Source organism: Bos javanicus, chromosome 3 (genome assembly GCF_032452875.1).
Source record: "Bos javanicus breed banteng chromosome 3, ARS-OSU_banteng_1.0, whole genome shotgun sequence".
NCBI lineage: Eukaryota > Metazoa > Chordata > Mammalia > Artiodactyla > Bovidae > Bos > Bos javanicus.
In genome coordinates this window covers 17,173,051-17,198,001 of record NC_083870.1, presented here as the reverse complement: position 1 = coordinate 17,198,001, position 24,951 = coordinate 17,173,051, and the positions used below count along the sequence as shown (strand labels likewise).

The 24,951-nt window shown below is 46.0% G+C and overlaps 1 protein-coding gene across 1 annotated transcript; it reads left to right on the top strand.

Annotated features, from left to right (window-relative positions):
- The first annotated feature begins 765 nt into the window (after positions 1-765).
- On the top strand, positions 766-3,617 carry LOC133245283 (protein S100-A7-like). Its single transcript, XM_061413218.1, has 3 exons — positions 766-877; positions 2,311-2,467; positions 3,401-3,617. Exons 2-3 carry the CDS (start codon positions 2,327-2,329, stop codon positions 3,563-3,565), a joined length of 306 nt encoding a protein of 101 aa, XP_061269202.1. The 5' UTR covers positions 766-877; positions 2,311-2,326; the 3' UTR covers positions 3,566-3,617.
- Positions 3,618-24,951: the final 21,334 nt, after the last annotated feature.

Genomic DNA, 24,951 nt, shown 5'->3' with positions numbered 1-24,951 from the left:
GAGGTGAACTCAGGACTCAGGTTCTGGCCCTGAGTGATCCCTCAGCAGCAAGTGAGCAGGCTGAGCCCACTGCCCTCTCTGTGTTCCCTCGTCCGTCACCGTGGGTCCTGACACCTGTCTCCCTCCCAGGATCCACCGAGGACTAGGTGTGAAGATGGCAGTGAGGTGGTGTGACTGTGAGTACCAGAAGGCAGGGCCTGAGGTGACACAACAAGTCTACTTAAAGCATTAAGACTAAGAATTGGACCAGATTTTCTGGGATCTGATCCTGACTGCTGTCTACTAGCGGTGTAGTCTTAGTTTACTTAAAGCCCTGATGCACGTATTTTCCACTCTTACATGGAGACAACAGATCTAGAGCCTAGTTGGTGAAGGACTAAAGAGAGAGCAAGAGCGGGTAGGTATGCTGAGCCCTGGAGTACCTTCAGTTCTCAGTAAGTGGCGGTGGGGTTATTGTTCTGAGACCGAGTTTGTAGAAGGACTGAATAAATAAAAATGGAGACCATGCAGCCTTCAGAGTCCAAAATTCCATCCACTTTAGGTCCAGAAACCCAGTTTTCTCTACTCTGTTCCCAGTCCTGTTGCAATACATCCCACCAGTTGCCCAGCCCCAGATCAAACAGGGGACAGAGAAGCCTCTAGGGAAAGATCCTGGGAGGTGCAGTGTGTCCTGGGGTTCTGCCAGGAAAGGCTGAGCACACCCCCCTGGGTGTGGCCCACCCACCTGAGTGGGGCAATGCTCCAGGAAGCAGAGAGCGAACACAGCCGCAGGGCTCCCAGCCCCGGGAAGCTCCCGGCTAAGCCTTATAAAGGGACCAGTCTCTGTCCAGTGAGCATCTCACTCGTCCTTCTCCTTGGTGACATCTCCTCTGATCAGGTAAGTCTGCTCCGGCCTATCTACCTTTTCTAGGAGGAGCCGGGAAGCAGCTCTGGGAGGGGATGTAGGAGCCTGTGGTCCAGTCCCGACTTTGCCGCCAACATGCTGAGGTCCCATCTGTGTGGCAAGATGACCAATACTCCCTGCTCCTCCACTGGCTCCTCGGTGATGCTCTTGTGGACACGTGCCCAGTGGGAGCTGAGGACCCTCCCCCTCCTCTTGCTTTCTTCCTTCTCTGGACTCACCTGATTACCAGGTCAAAAAACCCACCGACCTCACCGTTGAGGAGAGTGGGACTCCCAGCCAAAGCCTTAACCCCAGGCTTGGGACCCCCAGTCACCATTACTCTGGTGAGACGTCCTGCCCTGACCTGGGTAAGAGACTGATCAACCAGAGCTCCCCACCTCCTCCCAGCAGGAAAATGCTCAGGGACCATCTGCACGCAGGGCTCGGCTCTGGTCTTGGCCACGTTGACAGAAGCCTTGGGTGGGTCCTCTTACTGACAGAACAGTGGGCTCTTTCTCCTACATCAGAAGGCAGGGGGGTTTGTCTTTGATGTTGACATGCGTGATGCAGGGTCATGTCCTGGCTGCTTAGGAAAGTGGCATGGGAGGGCTGCCCTGTCCAGTTTCTCTGACTGGGGTCCAGGGCAGCCTAGACCTCTGACTGCTGGGGGAAGAACCTGCTTAGGAAAGTCAGATGTTCTCTTTATTTTAATGAGGTCAAGCCTTGGAGATGCACATAGTGCCCAGTAACAGAAAATCGGAAGGACCCCCATCTCCAACCTTCAACCCAACAGCCTGGAGCTGGGGCAGCTATTTCTGTTCACTCCCAACCCCAGGCTGATTCTGATCCCCAGTCCCTCTTTCTCTCTCAGGGGTGGTCCAGGAAGGCCCCCACCAGGGCTCAGGACAGGACTGCATTTCTGTCCACTTATTGTAGAGCCTACTTTATGGTCCAGGTGGATTTCTAGGGGATCTTCCTGAAGCAGCCCAGGAGGCTCAGACCAGATCAGAGGTGACACTGTCCTGCCCCCGTGACTCTGACCCTGATGCTGAACCTAGAGAAGATGGATTTGCTGCTGTTTGGGGTGTGGGGTGATCCAAAGGCTCTGGTTGCCAGGTCCCACCTCAGGCTCGGTCTTCTCACTGGGGCTGACCCCCCGTCTCTGCTTCCACACGCTGTGGTCCTCCCCACAGTGGAGTCTGCCAATCTCCTTCACCTACTCACACCCTGAGCTGTGGGGACCCAGCCCCAAGCTTGGTCACGCCCTCCTGCTGCTCAGCTACTCCTTCCACCACGCAGAGAAGCAGTTTCTTGTGCTCCAAATGAGCCACGCTTTTGCTGGCTGCTCAGTCCCCATCCAGGTGTCCTAACTTGGGGACCCTCCCCTGGGGGAAGGACACAAAAGGTCACTGACTCCTCTCTGGCAGCTCTTTCGAAGCCAAGATGAGCGGCTTTCAGCTTGAGCAGGCCATTACAGACTTGATCAACCTGTTTCACAAATACTCGGGATCCGATGACACCATCGAGAAGGAGGACCTGCTGCGGCTGATGAAGGAGAACTTCCCCAACTTCCTCAGTGCCTGTGTGAGTGGGGTTCTGGTCCCCCATGGTGACTGGGTCCTGGCATGACTGAGGACCCTTTCCTGGGTGACTTTGGACAAGTCCCTCTAATCTCTGATCCTCACTTTCTCATCTGCAAAAGGGCATCATAGAACTTCCTATCCTGACCTATAACAGGGTGTAAAGAGATGATGTATGTGGCAAAGTAGAACAATGTGTGCATATAAGTACTTGATGATAAGTTATCAAAAAGCGCTACAGCTGGAGGGCAGTGACGGGTCCCCTCTCGCCTGTCCCAGCTTCTGTATGGGACTCAAACTCTTCTGCTCAGATCTTGAGAGGCTCTAGAGGCTCCCCTCAGGGTTCTTGAGATCAGAGGGAAGGTGACAGACATTCCATCACTGACAGGACTTACGACCATTTTATACAACAAAGAACTCATCCACCGACCTGATTTAACTGGACAATTCGATGAACTGAACTGACTACAAAAAGAAGAGGTTACTAGGGAAAGCAAGAAGAGGGAACTCAGAGCAAGTAAGACCTCATAGGTCAAAAGAAGAAGGGGTTGGCACGAGGCAGACAAGGGTAGGGCTTATTTTGAGTCCCTGAGCAGAACTTAGGTAGGTGGTCACCTGCAGGGAGTTGGGGGAAGAGGGGGGGTGGTCTGGGGCTGGAGACTCCCCCCACCAGCACACTGATCAGGACAGCTCTGGGCAGAGCCTGCTCACCATGTCAGGCTTTCATCCAAGTTCACATTTGGGGAAGGACTCTCCACTGAACTGCTGGGCAACGTCAGTGTCCCCACCTCATCCCACACCTCCCCTCCTCAATGCCATACCAGACACCTCTGTGCTGCATTGGGTCCTCATTTCTCTGTCTCTACTTCTTCCTCTTCTCCCAACTCATCGCTTTTGTGGAGCTGAATTTGCCTGTTTTGATGTCTTTTGCCCACAGGAGAAAAGGGGCAGACAATACTTGTCCGATATCTTTGAGAAAAAGGACAAGAATAAGGACAAGAAGATTGACTTTTCTGAGTTCCTGTCCTTGCTGGCGGACATAGCCACAGACTACCACAACCACAGCCACGGAGCACAGCTCTGTTCTGGGGGAAATCAGTGAGCCCAGAGGCCTCCGGACAACCCAGGAAACAATAAAGTGTTGTCCCCCCAGATTCTGGCTTATTTCCTTTCTTTATGGGGGCGCCTATGTTGTCAAAACTGCTACTCCTTGTGAATATTTTCTGGAATTTCCACCAGGTGGATGGACCAAGAAGGTGCTAGCAGTGCGCCCTCTCATGGCCTCCAGCATCAGCGAGCATTCTTCTCGGCAGGGCCTCTTGTCCACCTCTGTCCCTGCTCCCTAACAAATGTAGCCAACATTCGGGGTGCCAGAGATGGAGGCCAGGACAAAGCATTCCAGCAGGCCCCAGACATGCTTTTCCTTGTGAAGGCAGGGCTCAGCATCTGGTGACCAAGAAACTGCAGTAAGCAGAAGCCAGTGTCTCCACACTGGGCCTCATGCCCCAATATTTTCCCGAGGGGCTGTGGAGACTGGCACCGATTTAAAAGGGTTTTCTTGCTGGGCGGGTGCACGGGGGAGTTTGAGGACACAGGGCCATTTGTCGCTGTGAACAGGAGGCTCAGCAGTACCAAACGGTTGAATCTCCTGTCCTGTGGCCTGGGGTCCCTGGGCTGTGTCCTGGTCCCCGTGCAAGCCTTGGTGTGTTTTCGCCTATGTGAGTGTCCCTGTGGAAGTGAGAGTCACCCTGTTTGCTGAGCTGATTCTCAGCAGCTGTTTGCTACAAGCCAGGAGCTGTGTGTTTGGGGATAGCACATGGTGATGGATGCTCCAGGCAGAGGAGGTCTAGCTAGTCCAGGGGTCCAGACATCCCATGGGAGTCAAGTGAGGAGACAGGACTGCAGAAGGAGCCCAGTGGAGAAGCCTCTCAGGGAGGAGAAGGGGCCCTGTGCCGAGCGTGTACATGCCCGTCTCCTCTATCTGCCATGGGTAGGGGCATGTCATTACCCACTGGCCCTTTGAAGCCAGGCAAGGTTCTAGGGGCTGAGGATTTAGAAGCCAGTACAATACCGGGGCTTCCCAAACAGATCACTGGCACTCCTCAGAGTATCTCCAGGGCGCCACGAGGCAGAGTCAGTGCTTACCCCCTCCCCAGTGCCACTTACAGATCATATCCCCTGCAGATTCAGCCAGCGTGCCCTCCTTGAGGGCATCTCTTCTGGCCCTATCACTCCCCACCCCTCCACCTCCGCCCACTCAGCCTCCCACTAACCTCTTATTCAGGCAAACCTTCTTCCTGGATGAATCAGGCAACCGTCTCCACATCCTTCTGCTCTCCCGCCAGCAGGTGACATGTAGGACAAGTTATTGTCCGCGCGGGTAACTGCTCAGCTTCCTTGACACCATTCCTTGAGCACTTCAATTTCCAGAACATCACCTCCTCTCTGCTTGAGGAACATCCCTTGCAGACTATTTTGCCAACATTCATAACCAATGAAAAATATGAAAATAGGCTGATTCATGTCAATATATGGCAAAAACCACTACAATATTGTAAGGTAACTAGCCTCCAATTAAAATAGATAATTAAAAAAAAATAAGAAAATAACAGTAATAAAAGTGATTAAAAAAATAACACTAGTAATCAGAACAAGGCAGGCAACAGTTTATTGACTCCTGAGAGGTCTTCATTGAGACCTCTGGGCTGAGCTGGGCCTGGCTAATCTCTGACCCTCAATACAGGGCTTCTAGCCATGGGACTGGCTGTGTAAATCTATGGCAACTGCAGCCTCACTCTAGAGAAACTCGGGAAAGCTGATCTTCTCATCTTGGTCTTGTCTTGTTTCTTAAAGAACTCTTCTAAGAAACCTGGCTCTAACAAACTCACAGACTTAGAGAACCAACTTATGATTGCCAGTTGGGAGGGATGGAACGAAGGGATAGTTAGAGAGCTTGAGATGAACAGATACACACTTGCATATTTAGAATGCATAACGAACAAGGACCACCTACTACATAGCAGAGGGAACACTGCCCAATGTTAAGGGGCAGCCTGGATAGGAGAGAAGTTTGGCAGAGAATGGATACATATACACGTGTGGCTAAGTCCCTTCCATCCACCTGAAACTAGACAACATTGCTATTAGGCTACGCACGCATGCTGAGTCGCTTTAGTCACGTTCGACTCTGCGAGGCTATGGACTGTAGCCCACTAGGCTCCTCTGTCCTTGGGATTCTGCAGCAAGAGTACTGGAGTGGGTTGCCATACCCTCCTCCAGGGGATCTTCCCAACCCAAGGATCCACCCATGTCTCTTATGGCTCCTGCATTGATAGGTGGGTTTTTTACCACTAGTGCCACCTGGGAAACCCTGTTAATAGGATATATCCCAATACAAAATAAAAAGTTTAATTAAAAAAAAAAGCAAGAAATCTGGCTCTTTCTTTACTGTGGGGAGAAGATATCAAACAAAGGAAAACTTGATTACAGCCCTGGCCTGGAGCGAGGCGGGAGGACGGCAGAGGCAAAGGGAGAATAAGCAGGGTGAGTGTGGGCTGCAGGGATGGGGTGGGAGCCCTGGCCCTTGGCTTTCCAGGGGTTGCCATTTCCTCCTCCAGGGGTTCTTCCCCACCCAGGGAATGAGCCCACAGCTCTTGCATCTCCTGCCCTGGCAGGTTCTTTACCACTTGCCACGTGGGGAGCCAGGTTCTATGGCCCAACCGGAGGAGCCCCTCCGGGCTCTGCTGGAGGTGAGGCTAATTTTCACCAAGGTCATGGGATGCAAGTGGAGACCAGAGGGTAATGGGGCATTTGCTCTTGGGATTTGTAGGCTAGTCCATCCTAAGTCCAGATCAAGACAGGCTGAGGCCAGAATAATGGTGAATAGCGGTCCCAGGACTGGGACAAGGGGGATGTTGCAAACATGGAGGTATGGGCTGTGAGCCCTCCAGTTCCTCTCTGAGCACCTTGAAAACACCGGAGCCCAAAAAGCTAGGGGATGCCACAAACTGCAGAGTAAGCAGAAAAAAGGCAGCAGAGGGTAGAGAAGGCTCTGGAAATCCTAGATTTGGGTCTATCCTCAATTACCTGGGCTTCCTTGGTAGCTCAGATGATAAAGAATCTGCCCTGCAATGCAGGAGACCCCGGTTCGATTACTAGGTCAGGAAGATCCCTTGGAGCAGGGATAGGCTACCCACTCCAGTATTCATGGGCTTCCCTGGTGGCTCAGATGGTAAAGAATCTGCCTACAATGCTGAAGACCTGGGTTGAGAAGATCCCCTGGAGGAGGGAATGGCAACCCACTCCAGTATTTTTGCCAGGAGAATCCCCATGGACAGAGGAGCCTGGGGGGCTACCGTCCATGGGGTCACAAAGAGTCAGACACGACTGAGTGACTCAGCACTAAGCGCTTGATTACCTACAAAGACATTTTCCCTAGAAGTTTGTGAATCTCTCTGGATGTCACAGAGCCACCAAAAGGACGTAGGAGGTTATCTATCTAGTCCAGCCCCTCAGTGCCCAGTAGAGCACATTGAGGCCTAGAGGGAGAAGAGGAATGACTCTTTCTGACTCCCCCAAGACTCTTGGCCCAGAGGGAGTGCCCTGGGCTGAGCAGGGAGCAAAGCTGGGGCCTCGTGCCTTCAACCTGTAAGAAGCAAAGCGGCATGGAGGAGTGAGAGCTCTGCTCCGAGGTGAAGGGCGATCCCTTCACAGTCCTCAGATTTGCACTTGTTCCATCAGTTGCCCAGGTGACACTGCTCTGGGTGGGGACTCACACTCAGGACTCAGCCCGACCCAGACCCCGCTCAGAGCCCTGTGGGGCTGGCCTGGCAGCTGGTGACAGAGGGAAGATGAGAGGGATGCTGTGCCTCAGGAAATAGAACATTTGGGGCTTTGCAGGTGGAACCAGAGTGTCTGATTATGTATCCAGTGCGTCACTAGACCAACTTTCATTAACTGTCAATCACGTAAGAGCTGCTGCCCTCAGTGACAGTTTACTCCATGCCGGACGGCGTGCTAAGAGCTTTAAATGCATCGCCTCACTTACTCCTCAGAAAAACCCTGTGTCACGGGTCTCAGTATCCCAGTTTACAGATGTGAGGCTGAGGGCTCAGTAAACCTCCCAGGAGTGCTTCCTGGTAAATGCCAAAGCCAGGGTGAAACCCAAGACTTGCAGACTCTGAAGGCCAGCTCCTAGGACAGCAGAAATCCTGAGTCTCTGTCCGTCTCTGGGCTGAGCGAGGAGGGTCTCTGCCCTGGCTCTGCTCCACCGGAGCCCACCATCCAGGGCAGGTGTGTGCACAGACAGGTGGCCGGGAGAGCGACAGCAAAACCACCAGGGCCCTGACTCATCAAGGCCCTGGGAACCGACTCCACGGCCCAGGCAGTGGGGAGGGGCTTCTGTGATCCGGAGCCCTGGTTCTCCTGCTCCTGCTGATCACTGGCCACTCCCAAAGGGTCTGCTACAAAGGATGCACTTGTGCCTTCTGAGGAAAACCACTTTTACTGGAAACGTTTTGCCTAGCCAACGGCCCAGAAAGGCAACGAGGGTATTTATCCCATTTTACAGCTGAAGGGACCATGGTCCAGGAGGCAGGTTGGCTTGGCCGAAGTCACAGAGCTGGGAAGGGGCAGACTTGGGGTCAGACCCAGTGGTCCTGACTTCTGCTGAGCATCCCTGCTGCTCGGGCTCAGAGCCCTGGGGGTCTGAATCCTGCATGGAGGATGTTGTTACCTCCAGTCACCAAAGGGACCTGTGGGGGCTAGAACAGCAGCCTGCTGACTCACTGGGTTCACTCTGCTTGCTCTGCACTACGAATCACTGTCCGTGGAGTGAGGGGAGCCTGGGATATTCAGTGAGCACCCACCCCGGCACCCTCATGCTCCTCGGGGCTGCTTCTCACACCTCTCTGCAGAAGGGCCCATCCCTGAAGCCCACCCTGTTCCCCTGAAGCTGCTCCTCCCAGCTGTCAGGGTCTACCAGGAGCACCAGCACGCATGCATGCTCAGTCACTAAGTCATGTCCTACTTTGCAACCCCATGGACTATAATCCACCAGGCTTTTCTGTCCATGGGACTCTGGAATCCCATTTCAAGAATATTGGAGTGGGTTGCCATGCTCTCTTCCAGGGGATCTTCCTGACCCAGGGATCGAACCCGCATCTCCTGAGTCTCCTGCATTGGCAAGCAGGTTCTTTACCACTGAGGCACCAGGGAAGCCCCGAAGAGCACCAGAGGCCTCCCCAAGGCAGGCGTTTTGGTTCTGCTTTTCCCCCAGCTTTCCCTCAACATGCACACACACACACACACACACACACACTCACACACACACACAGCATGGACCCATATATATGCGTCCACTGACTAAATCTGCACTTTACCTCTACATGGCCTGCCCGCCAGCCTCCTCCAGGCAGGCCCTCCTGTACCAGGTTTTCAAATGATTTTACCACTAGACACCTTCTGAAAACCAAATTGCTTCCAGTAACCAGAGATAGAAAATGGTAGAACAGACTTGTGGACACAGTAGAGGAAGGAGAGGGTGGACAAACTGAGAGAGTAGCATTGAAACCCATACATTACCATACATAAGATAGATCAGTCAGTCAGTTCTGTCACTCAGGCGTGTCCGACTCTTTGCAACCTGCAGCTGGTGGATTGCAGCATGCCAGGCTTCCCTGTCCTTCACCAACTCCTGGAGTTTATTCAAACTCATGTCCATCAAGTCAGTGACGCCATCCAACCATCTCATCCTCTGTTGTCCCCTTTTCCTCCTACCTTCAATCTTTCCCAGCATCAGGATCTTTTCCAATGAGCCAGTTTTTCCCCTCAGGTGACCAAAGTATTGGAGTTTCAGCTTCAGCATCAGTCCTTCCAATGAATATTCAGGACTGATTTCCTTTAGAAGGGACTGGTTATATCTCCCTGTAGTCCAAGGGACTCTCAAGGGACTCTTCTCCAACACCACAGAATTGATGCTTTCAATCTTTTCAATTCTTTTGAACTGATGCTTATAAAGCACAGCCTTCTTCATAGTTCAACTCTCACTTCCATACATGACTACTGGAAAAACCATAGCTTTGACTAGACAGACCTTTGCTGGCAAAGTAATGTCTCTGCTTTTTAACATGCTGTCTAGGTTGGTCATAGCTTTTCTTCCAAGGAGCATCTTTTAATTTCATGGCTGCAGTCACCATCTGCAGTGATTTTGGAGCCCCAAAACATAAAGTCTGTCACTGTTTCCATTGTTTCCCCATCTGTTTGCCAGATGCCATGATCTTAGTTTTCTGAATACTGAATTTTAACCCAGCTCTTTCACCCTCCTCTTTCACTTTCATTAAGTTCCTCTTCACTTTCTGCCATAACGGAGGTGTCATCTGAATATCTGAGGTTATTGATATGGCAGTCTGGCAGTCTCGATTCCAGCTTGTGCTTCATCCAGCCTGGCATTTCGCATGATGTACTCTGCACATAAGTTAAGTAAGCAGGGTGACAATATACAGCCTTGATGCACTCCTTTCCTGATTTGGAACCAATCTGTTTTCCATGTCCAGTTCTGACTGTTTCTTCTTGACCTGCCCCAGATTTCTCAGGAGGCAGGTAAGGTGGTCTGGTATTCCCATCACTTGAAGAATTTTCCACAATTTGTTGTGATCCACACAGTCAAAGGCTTTCTTGTAGTCAATAAAGCAGAAGTAGATGTTTTTCTGAAATTCTTTTGCTTTTTCAATGATCCAAAGGATGTTAGCAATTTGATCTCTGGTTCCTCTGCCTTTTCTAAATCCAGCGTGAATATCTGGAAGTTCACAGTTCATGTACTGTTGAAGCCTGGCTTGGAGAATTTTGAGCATTACTTTGCTATCTTGTGCTGCTGAGTCGCTTCAGTCGTGTCTGACTCTGTGCGACCCCATAGACGGCAGCCCACCAGGCTCCTCCGTCCCTGGGATTCTCCAGGCAAGAACACTGGAGTGGGTTGCCATTTCCTTCTCCAGTGCATGAAAGTGAAAAGTGAAAGGGAAGTCGATCAGTCGTGTCCGACTCTTAGTGACCCCATGGACTGCAGCCCACCTGGCTCCTCCGTCCATGGGATTTTCCGGGCAACAGTACTGGAGTGGGGTGCCTTTGCCTTCTCCATGCTATCTTGTGAGATGAGTGCAATTGTGGGGTAGTCTGAACATTCTTTGTCATTGCCTTTCTTTGGGATTGGAATGAAAACTGATTTTTCCAGTCCTGTGGCCACTGCTGAGTTTTCCAAATTTGCCAGCGTACTGAGTGTAGCACTTTCACAGCAATATTTTTTAGGATTTGAAATAGCTCAATTGGCATTCCATCACCTCCACTAGCTTTGTTAGTAGTGATGCTTCCTAAGGCCCACCTGACTTTGCATTCCAAGATGTCTGGCTCTAGGTGAGTAATCACATCATTGTGATTATCTGGGTCATGAAGATCTTTTCTGTAGAGTTCTTCTGTGTATTCTTGCCACCTCTTCTTAATATCTTCTTCTGTTAGGTCCATACCATTTCTGTCCTTTATCAAGCCCATCTTTGTGTGAAATGTTCCCTTGGTATCTCTTATTTTCTTGAAGAGATCTCTAGTCTTTCCCCTTCTATTGCTTTTTTCTATTTCTTTGCATTTATCATTGAAGAAGGCTTTCTTATCTCTCCTTGCTATACTTTGGAAGTCTGCATTCAAATGGGTATATCTTTCCTTTTCTCCTTTGCCTTTTCCTTCTCTTCTTTTCTCATCTATTTGTAAGGCCTTCTCAGACAACCGTTTTGCCTTTTTGCATTTCTTTTTCTTGGGGATGGTCTTGATCCCTGTCTCCTTACAATGTCATGAACCTCCATCCATAGTTCTTCAGCCACTCTATCAGATCTAATCCCTTGAATCTATTTCTCACTTCCACTGTATAATCGTAAGGGATTTGATTTTAATACCTGAATGGTCTAGTGGTTTTCCCTACTTTCTTCAATTTAAGCCTGAATTTGGCAATAAGGAGTTCATGATCTGAGCCACAGTCATCTCCCGGTCTTGTTTTTGCTGACTATATAGAGATTCTCCATCTTTGGCTGCAAAGGATTTGATCAATCTGACTGTATCTCAGGCAGGGATTGCCCTGTCTAAGACGGCAGAGTAGAAAGACGTGCACTTATCTTCTCCTGCGAGAACTCCAAAATTACAACTTGCTGATGAACAACCGTTGACAGGAGAATGTTGAATCTCACCAAGAAAAGATGTCCCACATCCAAGGGCAAAGGAGAAGCCCCAGCAAGATGGTAGGAGGTGCAAAATCGCATTTAGAATCAAACCCCATACCCACCAGAGATGCTCAGAGGGCTTGAACAAATCCTTGTGCACATGAGGAGACCCACAGAGACTGGGCCAGACCTGCCTTTGAGTATTTGAGTGCCTCCTGTGGAGGTATGGGTCAGCAGTGGCCTGCTACAGAGGCAGGGGCTCTGGGTACAGCCAAGCTGGGTATGGCATAAGCCCTTTTGGAGGAGGTCGCCATTAACCCCACCATAGAGCTACCAGAACTTACACAGGACTGGGGGAACAGACGCTTGGAGGGCACAAACAAAACCTTCTGTGCATCAGGACCGAGGAGAAAGGAGCAATGACCCCACAAGAAACTGATCCAGATTTGTAAAATAGATAGCCAGTGGGAATTTGCTCTATGACTCAGGGAGCTCAACCTGGTGCTCTGTGACAACCTAGAGGGGTGGAATGGGTTAGGGGGTGGATAGAGGCTCAAAAGGGAGGAAACATATGTGTACCTATGACTGATTCATGTTGATGTATGGCAGCAACAAAAACAACATTGTAAGGCAAATATCTTGCAATTAAAAATAAGTTAAAAAAAAAAAAGAATGAGAGGGAAATCAACACATTCTCAGTTGAAGAAAAAACTAAGAATTCCTCCCCAGCAGAACTACCTAAAAAGAGCAGCTGAAGGAAGTTCTTAAAATAAAAAGAGAATAAAAAAATAATGAATCTTGGAACATCAGGGAGAAATAAAAACACAATAACCAGAAAAAAAGAAAATTATAAAAAAGCAGAGGTGTTCGGGGGAGGGTTGGAAATGGGGCCAGCAGCTGCCTTCAAAGCGCTTCCAATGAATCCTGGTTAATAGCATAAATTCTGGCCCCAGGTTGGCAGGACTTACCTTCTCTGTGCCTCAGTGTCTCACCAGTAAAGGGGGGTGGCAGTATGTGCCTTCTCGATTGTTTTGGACGTTAAAGGAGTTAACTTAGATAAAGCGCTTTAGAGAGAGATGGACAGGTGGTGTCTGCTGTGCGTGCATGCTCAGCTGTGTCCGACTGTTTGTGACCACACGGGCTGTACCTCACTAGGCTTCTCTGTCCGTGGGATTTCCCAAGCAAGAATACTGGAATAGGTTGGCATTTCCTTCTTCAGGGGACTTTCCTGGCTCAGGGATCAAACCCACATTTCCTGCACTGGCAGGTGGATTCTTTACCACTGCACCATTTGGGAAGCCTAAGTATCTGCTGTACATGTTTGCTATTATTATTCTGTTTGCATTCAAGAAAGTAGACTGAACGATGTGCTGCAAAGGAGCTTCCAGGCCCAAGAAAGCCAGGATTGCCTCCTCTGGGGACAGTTTGCTGTTTGTTAGGGATGACCTGACAAAGGCGAACAAAAGGTGGGCCTCGCTGCCTCAGAATCGGACAATCTCTGATTTCCTTCATCCTCTGGAGCCCCTCATAGAATCAGACTGAATCGAAACAGAAGCTGAGCTCTCATCTTTGTTTTGCCTCTTCCTCCATCCTGTGCAGTTCCCTCATTTCCTGTCATGCTTCCCCTGAGAGTACTCCCTCAATAAACCACTTACACAAGAATCCCCATCTTATCTCTCTTTCTGGGAAATCTGGCCTAAGATGGTGGACTTACTCCAGATATACTGTCCTGGTAAGACAGAAAGGGTGAATGTAAGGCCCATGTCTAACCCCTCTATGCATCAGAAATGTGTGCAAAAAGAACAAGAAAGGAGGATAAATTTCATGGCAGCCTGATGAAAGCCTCAGTGGTGGGGAAGGTTGTCAAAGTGTGGGGAACAGTGGAGAAATGCTCTGAAAAAGGTGCTGGAGATGGGCACCAATGCTAACTCTGACCCTTGGTCTGAAGGGTTTGAAGGGCTTCCAACTGGAAAGAATTAGCAACCCCAGTGGAAAGGACATAGAAAATGGGCACTTTACGGGACAGGGGGCAGCTATTACAACATTTTTATTTCTGTATCTCCATTTCTTAGCACAGTACCTGGCTTGGAAATGAACATAGGGAACTGTCTGCTCCCAGCCAACCCTTGCATCTGGTGCATGGTTAGCACTGTTCCAAAATGACCATCCAAAACATTGACTGGAGCCAGCTAGACTTCTTACCAGTTTCATTTGTATTGAAAGGACTCCTCACACTACAGCAGGGACTGACTCATTTACCTTTGTCCCCACTTGGCCCAGCGGGGTATGTGGCTTTAGAAAACCATACTTGAGAGAAAGGTGACAAGTCTGCTCATTGCCCTCATGAAAGCAGACTAGGAAGCAAGTGCCCACCTGGCCCCTGCAAGGTCTCAAATGCGAGTTCTGGTCTGTCCTTGCACACGGTCACCTAGATGGGTGCCCTACTTGGTTCCAGACGCAAAGAGCATGGGTGAATCTCCAGCTCCAGCAGACCAGAAGACCCAACGCAGTCTCAGGGCCCTTTTTGGAGCAATCTGTGTATTCCCTCTTATGCATTCAACACAGCTCTTCCCCAGGTTTGGTTCATGTATTCAGCTGAGAGGGTGCAGGGATCTATGTTCTCAGCACTTGATCTTCTAAGTGGAAAAGCCAAAATGAAAACCCAGGGGTGGGTCCAAGTGTGGATCTCCTGACCTGCCCATGTCAGCCAAGGGATCCTCGTCATGGAGCAAGGGGTTCCCTGCTCCATGTCCATGCCTGGAAGTACTAACAGCACCAGAGGTCCACACCGCGCCTGTAAATATAAGATGACCTATGTGGTAACAGAACCCAGGGCAACTACGGGCAGATTAACAGCTGACTCTGGCAGTCATTAGTGTGAAAGTCTGGGTGCAGCAGACCTAGGTATGGCATAAGCCCTCTCGGAGGGGGTCACCATTAACCTCACCATAGAACCACCAGAACTTACACAGGACTAGGGAAACAGACTCTTGGAGGGCACAAACAGAACTGTTTACACACTAGGACCCAGGAGAAAGGAGCGGTGACCCCACAAGAGATTGACACAGATTTGCCTGTGAGTGTCCAGGAGTCTCTGGCAGAGGCGTGGGTTGATGGTGGCCTGCTGCAGGGTCAGGGGCACTGAGTGTGGCAGTGTGTGCACGGGACCTTTAGAGGGAGGGTGGGCGGCTGCGACCAGCGCATTTAGCGTGGGCAGCTGTGACCGGTGCATTTAGCGCGGCCCAGAGGAGCTACCCCACTCCGAGGTCAGGGGCAGAAGCCAGAAGGACCCCTTGCCTGAGGGGAGGTGGCCAAGAGGAGCTACCCCACGTCCGAGATCAGGGCAGCGGCCAAGAGTGCCAGGCTGTGAGGGTGCAGGAATGGCCGAGAGGAGCTACCCCAAGTCTGAGGCCAGGGGTGGTGGCCGGGAGGAGCAATCCCTTCTCCAAGGAGCGGTGGCTGCGAGGGCGCAGGAGGGCCTAGAGAAGCTATTCCATGTTCAAGGTCAGAAGGGGTGGTGGTGAGGAGATACCCCTCATCCAAGGTAAGGAGTAGGGGCTGCGCTTTGCTAGAGCAGCCGTGAAGAGATACCCCATGTTCAAGGTAAGAGAAACCCAAGTAACACGGTAGGTGTTGCAAGAGGGTATCAGAGGGCAGACATACTGAAACCATACTCACAGAAAACTAGTCAATCTAATCACACTAGGACCACAGCCTTGTCTAACTCAATGAGACTAAGCCATGCCCGTGGGGCCACCCAAGACGGGCGGGTCATGGTGGAGAATGTGGTCCACTGGAGAAGGCAATGGCAAACCACTTCAGTATTCTTGCCTTGAGAACCCCATGAACAGTATGAAAAGGCAAAATGATAGGATACTGAAAGAGGAACTCCCCAGGTCAGTAGGTGCCCAATATGCTACTGGAGATCAGTGGAGAAATAACTCCAGAAAGAATGAAGGGATGGAGCCAAAGCAAAAACAATACCCAGTTGTGGATGTGACTGGTGATATAAGCAAGGTCCGATGCTGTAAACAGCAATATTGCATAGGAACCTGGAATGTCAGGTCCATGAATCAAGGCAAATTGGAAGTGGTCAAACAAGAGATGGCAAGAGTGAACATTGACATTCTAGGAATCAGTGAACTAAAATGGACTGGAATGGGTGAATTTAACTCAGATAACCATTACATCTACTACTGTGGGCAACATTCCTTTAGAAGAAATGGAGTAGCCATCATAGTAAATAAGAGTCCAAAATGCAGTACTTGGATGCATTCTCAAAAATGACAGAATGATCTCTGTTCATTTCCAAGGCAAACCATTCAATATCACAGTAATCCAAGTCTATGCCCCAACCAGTAATGCCAAAGAAGCTGAAGTTGAAAAGTACTATGAAGACCTACAAGGCCTTATAGAACTAACATTCAAAAAAGATGTCCTTTTCATTATAGGGGACTGGATTCCAAAGTAGGATGTCAAGAAACACCTGGTAACAGGCAAATTTGGCCTTGGAGTACTAAACGAAGCAGGTCAAAGGCTAAGAGTTTTGCCAAGAGAACACAATGGTCATAGCAAACAGCCTCTTCCACAACACAAGAGAAGACTCTACACAAAGACATCACCAGATGTCAATATCAAAATCAGATTGATTATATTCTTTGCAGCCAAAGATGGAGAAGCTCTATACAGTCAGCAAAAACAAGACCAGGAGCTGACTGTGGCTCAGATCATGAACTCCTTATTGCCAAATTAAGACTTCAGTTGAAGAAAATAGGGAAAACCAGTAGACCATTCAGGTATGACCTAAATCAAATCTCTTATGATTATACAGTGGAAGTGAGAAATAGATTCAAGGGATTAGATCTGATAGAGTGGCTGAAGAACTATGGATGGAGGTTCATGACATTGTACAGGAGACAGGGATCAAGACCATTCCCAAGAAAAAGAAATGCAAAAAGGCAAAACAGTTGTCTGAGAAGGCCTTACAAATAGATTAGAAAAGAAGAGAAGGAAAAGGCAAAGGAAAAAAGGAAAGATATACTTCCAAAGAATAGCAGACTTCCAAAGAATAGCAAGGAGAGATAAGAAAGTCTTCCTCAGTGATCAGTGCAAAGAAATAGAGGAAAACAATAGAATGGGAAATACTAGAGATCTCTTCAAGAAAATGAGAGATACCAAGGGAACATTTCATGCAAAGATGGGCACAATAAAGGACAGAAATGGTACTGACCTAACAGAAGCAGAAGATATTAAGAAGAGGTGGCAAGAATACACAGAAGAACTCTACAGAAAAGATCTTCATGACCCAGATAAACACAATGATGTGATCACTCACTTAGAGCCAGACATCCTGGAATCTGAAGTCAAGTGGGCCTTAGAAAGCATCACTACAAACAAAGCTAGTGGAGGTGATGGAATTCCAGTTGAGCTATTTCAAATCCTAAAAGATGATGCTGTGAAATTGCTACACTCAATATGTCAGCAGATTTGGAAAACTCAGCAGTGGCCACAGGACTGGAAAAAGTCAGTTTTCATTTCAATCCCAAAGAAAGGCAATGCCAAAGAATGCTCAAACTACTGTACAATTGAACTTATCTCACATGCTAGTAAAGTAATGCTCAAAATTCTTGAAGCCAGGCTTCAGCAATATGTGAACCATGAACTTCCAGACATTCAAGCTGGTTTTAGAAAAAGCAGAGGAATCAGAGATCAAATTGTCAACATCCTTTGGATCATCTAAAAGGCAAGAGAGTTCCAGAAAAACATCTATTTCTGTTTTGTTGACAATGCAAAGCCTTTGACTGTGTAGATCACATTAAACTGTGGAAAATTCTGAAAGAGATGGAAATACCAGACCACCTGATCTGCCTCTTGAGAAATGTGTTTGCAGGTCAGGAAGCAACAGTTCGAACTGGACATGGAACAACAGACTGGTTCCAAATAGGGCTATATATTGTGACCCTGCTTATTTAACTTATATGCAGAGTACATCATGAGAAACGCTGGGCTGAATGAAGCACAAGTTGGAATCAAGATTGCCAAGAGAAATATCAATAACCTTAGATATGCAGATGATACCACCCTTATGGCAGAAAGTGAAGAAGAACTAAAGAGACTCTTGATGAAAGTGAAAGAGGAGAGTGAAAAGGTTGGCTTAAAGCTTAACATTCAGAAAACTAAGATCATGGCATCTGGTCCCATCACTTCATAGCAAATAGATGGGGAAGCAGTGGAAACAGTGGCTGACTTTATTTCTGGGGGCTCCAAAAATCACTGCAGATGATGACTGCAGCCATGAAATTAAAAGACACTTACTCCTTGGAAGAAAAGACCTTTGTTGGCCAAGTAATATCTCTACTTTTTAATATGCTATCTAGGTTGGTCATGACTGTCCTTCCAAGGAGTAAGCATCTTTTAATTTCATCTTGCTTCCTGACCTGCATACTGCAATTTAATTCTCATAGTTTTCTTTAATTAGTTTCAAACCTTTCTTTACTTTCAGAATAATTTGCATAATAATCTTTAGGATTTGCTTTCCATCTTGGCTTTGATGATTTCCCCAGATATTCCAATCGTTCATATATGAGATCTATCTTCCACTTTTGACACATTCATCAGATAGGTTGCAATTTTTTTGCTCCATCTATTTTCCAGAAATATTTATTCAATAGGGTTTAAGAGTTACCTTCTTTCCCTCTACTTTCTTACAATACACTTTTTCATCATATTTCTCCTAATTTAAATTTTATCTACTATGATATTTTCAATATTTTATTAATCTTTAGAGCAATGTGCATTTGCTTCTGAGTTGTTAAATCCTGATCTATGATGCACTTTCCTATTTTGAATCTTTCTTCAAAATATCAGTCTTTATTGTTAAATATGTCATTATTCTTGAAAAGAGAAACATTTCACCCATGGAGAATTTGCTAGAGATTTGCGTAGGGCTTGCTTATTTTCTAGTTCTTTGTAATTTTCTTTAATTGAAGCATAATTCTCTTGCAACAGTGATAATTCCAGGTATAACTGACTTACAACAATGGTAGTTCTAGATGCACAACATACTGATTTAATATTTCTATAGATTACAAATGATCCCCATAATAATTCTAGTTATATCTGCAAGCAAACAAACTTATTATATTACTGACTGTAGTCTCCAAGATGTGTATTTCAGCTCCTTACTCATTTATTTATAATTTGCAACCTTATAAGTCTTAATCTTCCTTTCCAATTTATTTTATCACCTCTCCTTCCTGGCAATCACGTTTGTTCTGTGTATCTATGACTCTTTTTCTGTTTTCTTACGTATGTTGATTTATTTTTACTATTCCACATACAAGTGAAATTGTGCTGTATTTGTCCTTCTCACTCTGACTTATTTCACTTAGCTTAATATACTCTATTTCCTTTCATGTTGCAAATGGCAAGATTTCGTTCCTTTTGTTGGAGAAGGAAATGGCAACCCACTCCAGTGTTCTTGCCTGGAGAATCCCAGGGACGGTGGGGCCTGGTGGGCTGCTGTCTATGGGGTCGCACAGAGTCGGACACGACTGAAACGACTTAGCAGCAGCAGCAGCAGCCTTCCATTGAGTGTATGTACTACATCTTCTTTATCTATTCATCTGTTGATGGACATTTAGGGCTCTTGTATATCTTGGCTTGGCTTTTTAAATAATGCTGCAGGGAACATAGAGGTATCTATGTCTTTTTAAATTACTGTTCTTATTTTCTTAGGAAAAATACCTAGAATTGAGCTGGATCCTATGGTATTTCTAATTTTCACTTTTTTTAGAAGATCCCATACTTAAGGTATATTACTAAAGATATCACCTAATAAAACATTTTGTACACTTTGTCTCATGCTGTATATACCAATGAACATTTCTTTTCTTTACTAGACATTGGTTCTTAAAAGGCAGAGAAATTCTTAGAACACATCTTTTTTTCCTGATCCTTAAACATAATTTTCAGTAACTAGACACGAGTTCATGAAATTCCTTTTCCTCATATTTTGAAGATTCTTTACAATTCCTTTAAATATAAAGTTGATATTTTCTATAACCATTAATTATTAAAAGTGTCACTGAATGGGATACATAAAGAACTGGAAAATCAAGTGCATTAAATATAATTTTGATTACAAAGCATGTTTGTTTCTATGTTAATGAATTGATAGGATACAGGCTGGAATGCAGAACTATGGAGAAAAGAGACACAGAAACTGTGGGAATGCATGAAAGGGCAGACTTCTCTTCAAAGCAGAAAAAGTATCATTTATTTGTCCAAGATAGAGAATATAATTCTGTAGCTACGGTGGAAAGTGAATTTTTCCCAGGAAAAGATTTAATTCCAATATAATAAACTTAAAATTTGTTTTCAGTCTTTGACTGATTTTCTTGGTAGAAAAAATGTTAGCACTATCCTGCGTGTGTGTGTGTGTGTGTGTGTGTGTGTGCATGCATGTGCGCTTTCAGTCCCATCCGACTCTTTGCCAGCCTACGACTATAGCCCACCCGACTCCTCTGTCCGTGGGATTTCCCAGGCAAGAATACTGGAGTGGGTTGCCGTTTCCTTCTCCAGGGGATCTTCCCAACCCAGGGATTGAATCCTCATCTCCTTGCACTACAGGCAGATTCTTTACCACTGAGCCACCTGGGAAGCCCCACTTAACTTGCATGGTTGATATTATTTAATAATATCATGCTCAGTTTACAAAGTCATTTACAAACTTCATTGGAACTAATTGGATTGTCACCTTGTTACCTAAGCTGATACGAAAATGAAAAAAAGTTTTAGTCGCTCAGTCATGTTGGACTCTTTGTGACCCCAGGGACGGTAGCCCACCAGGCTCCTCTGTCCATGGAATTGTCCAGGCAAGGATACTGGAGTGGGTTACCATTCCTTTCTCCAGGGGATCTTCCCAACCCAGGGATTGAACTCAGGTCTCCTGCATTGTGGGCAGATTCTTTATCTTCTGAGCCATTGCCCAAACTTATATGGACAATATATTTTCAAAGAAGAAATACAAATACAAAAATTTTTCTTGTTGAAGAATTTGAATAACTCTTGGATTATGTTTATTACAGTCTTCAAAGTTTTACTCTCAATTATTCATTAAAATTGCAATGAAATCTGAATTCCTGCTGGTTTTTGTTCTGACCGCAATGACTACCTCATCACTGTAAGGTCACAATGAGTTGTTTTGGGCAGGATACATGCGCATGAATGTAAAGAAGCAACATCTCACCCTGGGTTGTGTTAATTCAGGCAGAAACTTTCTTTGAAGGGCTTTGTTGGCTTGTGCAGACTGTGATCTAAGGCCATTTTGCTGAGGTTGTACTTTGAAAAAGTTGGTAGTCATATCTCTGTTGATGTACATCTTCATCACTGGTGTTTGGCATCTCGTGGGCATTTTTCCGCTTCTCATTGGGCATCAGGTAGGAGTAGTCTGCTTGGCCTGGCGCTTGCTCTCATCAATGACAGAAATGCCTCCTGCTGTTCTTTTTTGTCTCTGTCTCATGGTTGGTTATACTCACTCTGCCCTGTGACCCCTACAATCCCAAATGTCTTTAATATTGACCCTCATGTCCTCATGACTCAGCCTTAACTTCTGTCCTGAAGGAATATGATGAGGGAAAGCAGGGAGCATTCGGCTCACATAGTTTGCTCTTGCTCTCTCCTGACTCCTAATGATCACAAATCATATTTTCGGTTCAAATCATGGATATTGCCAAGTAATGAGAAATAGGAAACGGTTAGATATTAAACAAGTAAAATATCCATCTTTCTCAACTTTGAAAATTAAAATATGAACATATATTTGAAATTACTATCAAAATGATTTACCAAATCTTAAATATAGCTGAGGTTTTTATATGTAATATCCCTTTATAGCTTATCAATTTTTCAATATTTGACTTCTATATAGTTTCATTTATCAAATATTTAGTAATTTGAATTGTTATGTCACTTATACCTAAACAAAACTAAGATTCTACTAAATAGTAACTTATTCCAAAAGGCAAAGAGGAATTATATTTTCCTTGAGTTTATTGATACTTAAGAGATCCTGTTCCACAAATTAATTTTCAAAATGTAATTTATTTCTGTTTGATTATTGTCTGTGTTGTCTTTTCAAAGGCTTGATGTTTGAATAAAGGTATACTCTTGTTGGGCTTCCCTGGTGGCTCAGATTGTAATTTAGGAGACCCAGATTCTATCTCTGGGTCCAGAAGTCCCCCTGGAGAAGCGAACGGCAACCCACTCCAGTATTCTTGCCTGGAGAATTCCGTGGACAGAGGAGCCTGGCAGGATACAATCCCTGGGGTCACAAAGAGTCAGACATGACTGAGTGATTCACATACACACACACACACACACACAAATTTGTTACCAAAGGTTTGTCTGCAAGAACATGATGCATTTCTGTGGTTAACAACTCTAAGCAGAAAAATGAACTTTTTGTATGAATTTCTAAGGAAACTGGAACTTTTTCTTCAGTTAGCAAGGTAGCATGATTGCAGTCTCTGGGCTGCAGGGAAGGGCTGCTGTGGTGTCCCTGCATCTGCCTCCTGTCCAGGGAAGACCTGGTGCTCTGAGCAGAGAGGACCCACTCACAAATCACCTCTGGCTTCCTTCCATACTCATGTGCTAACTATGGAATACTAGGAACTAAAAGCAATTTTGGGGAATGGGTTTTGTGTACTTTTGTCACCAGAGTTTCCAGTGAACCAAAATGATGCCATTTTGATACCTTCCTGACAAGAGGTAAAGGCACAGCGCAAGTGGTCAGAAAGTCAGAGTCAGCGTCCACCAGCGCTGACGACGGTGAAGAGCTCTTCCAGGCAGGACACAGTGAGGCCTTGGCCGTGGTGCAGCTGCATCTTACCAGCCTCTGGTTGGGATGAGTTATCATCCCCCAGTGCCTCTTCTTACCTGTCTTTTGAGATGCAGCCTGTGGTTGCACCGTTAGAGACGCTGTTTCCTAAGCAAGGTGTAGCAGTGCTGCTCAAGCTGGGATCTAGCAGTGAGCCAAGGAGTCACATCTTGTTTTCAAAACAGTTGCAGGGAACACTGACAAACAGATAAGCAAACAAACATGCATTATAAAGTGACTGAATTCCTTGTAAGGACTATGAAGAAAAATGAAGCATGGGTAAAAGGAGAAAAATTGATGAGAATTATTAATTAGATATAAGAGTTATGGTAACCCCATAAATACCTTTTCTGATGCAGTATGCATAAATGTAAAAGCAAATCAAAATGCACAGGTCATGGTGAGGGGAGGATGGAGTGATCGTGGCTACTGTCTAGGCTGCCTAGAGAAGAAATCATCTTCTGATAAATCTCTCTTAAAACCATCAATGCTTCTCCAGATTGGTAGTCTAATGCCCCATCATTTCTCACTTGAAGCGCATTTTAATCTTGGCGCCTCTTCCCTTCATAAGGCACACCCACGATTTTCACAAAGTGTTGTCTTTTAACTTTGTTCCTCAACTTATCAGTTCCCTCTGCCTGAGCTACTTTATCCATCTGCCTTGCCCCTTACATTTCAAAGAGTAATGACTAGCATCTCTTCAAACCTCAAATATCTGAGCATTTCATTCTTTGCAAAGTCATCCTTAACACTGAAATGATTCCAACTGACACATTTAGATTTTGTGTGCCCAATTCCTTTTCCCATTCCTTCCTTGTGCTGAAATATCTGTTTCCCATTTGTGAACTGTACCTCCCTTACTCTCTTGATTCTGGTAGATTTTTAATAAAGTGATCCCCTTCCATGAAAAGGAGAAGGAGACAGCAGAGAATGAGATGGTTGGATGGTATCCCTGACTCAGTGGACATGAATTTGAGCAAACTCCAGGAGATAGTGAAGGACAGGGAAGCTTGGAGTGGTGCAGTCTATGCTGAGGTTTTTTACTCTTTCCCCCTCCTTTTTATTTCAGTGGAATTCTTTCTTGCCCTTCTGTTTATCCCTATAACCACACATTACAGGGTTATAGGTTATTCTCTCTTAACTGTAATAAAAGTTAAGAAAGTCTCAATAATCTGTGGGAATTTCCAATCAATTTATCACCTGTGTCATAAGAGAAAATTTATGGTTGTTTGGACCATGACAAGTAAAGTAACATTCAGGAATCTAGGAGCTTTCACTCATCCATGATTACTGTTGTTGCTCAGTCACTCAGTAGTGTCCAACTCCTTGCTACCCCATGGACTACACCACACCAGGCTTCCCCATCCTTCTCTATATTCCAGAGTTTGCTCAATCTCATGTCCATTGAGTTGATGATGTCATTCAACCGTTTCATCCTCTGTTGCCTGCTTCTGCTCCTGCCCTCAATCTTTCCCAGCATCAGGGTCTTTTCCAATGAGTCGGCTCTTCACATTAGTGACCAAAGTATTGGAACTTCAGCATCAGTCCTTGCAATGAATATTCAGGGTTGATTTCCTTTTGGATAGACTTGTTTGAGCTCCTTTCAGTCCAAGAGGCTCTCAAGAGTCTTCTCCTTCATCACAGTTTGAAAGCATCAATTCTTTGGCACACATCCTTCTTTATGGTCCTGCTCTCACATCTGTACACTACTACTGGAAAAATCATAGCTTTGAATAGACAGACCTTTGTCAGCAAAGTGATATGATGCTTTTGTAAGTACCAATTATCTATATTATATGTATATTTGTGTGAAGTACCCAAAGTAGGCAGTGGTTTCTTCACACAACTATGAATGAAATAGACTAGATCATCAAAGGGTTTCCAAGAAAAAGACCATCAAAAATGGCAACTGGGCTATTTTTTGGTCCATTTTGAGTTAATTTTTGTGTATGATGTAAGATAGAGTACTGGTTTCATTTTTGCATGTGACTGTCCATTTTCTCCAATATATTTATTGAAGTGACTATTCTATTCAATTCTAAATTAATTGATCATTGACATGTGGTTTTATTACTGGATTCTCTATTCTGTCCCACTGGTTTATGTCTATTTTTATTTCAACCATATTGTTTTGACTACTGTAGCTTTGCAATGTAATTTTAAATCAAAGAGCATGAAGCCTTTGGCTTTGTTTTTCTCAAGGTTATGTTTGCTATTTGGGACTTTTCTGTTTCTGTACACATAACAGGATTGTTTCACTTCTGTGAATAATGCCACTGATATTCTGATAGGGATTTCATTGAATCTGTGGATTGATTTGGGTAATATGGTCATTTTAACAATAATAATTCTTTCAGTCCATGAGCACAGGATATTGATTTACTTCTTTTGCCTTTCTCAATTTCTTTTATC

Coding starts and splice junctions, on each gene's coding strand:
- LOC133245283 (XM_061413218.1), top strand. CDS start 2,327: ATGAGCGGCTTTCAGCTTGAGCAGGCCATTACAGACTTGATCAACCTG. Junction 2,468..3,400: donor CCAACTTCCTCAGTGCCTGT/GTGAGTGGGGTT, acceptor TTTTGCCCACAG/GAGAAAAGGGGCAGACAATA.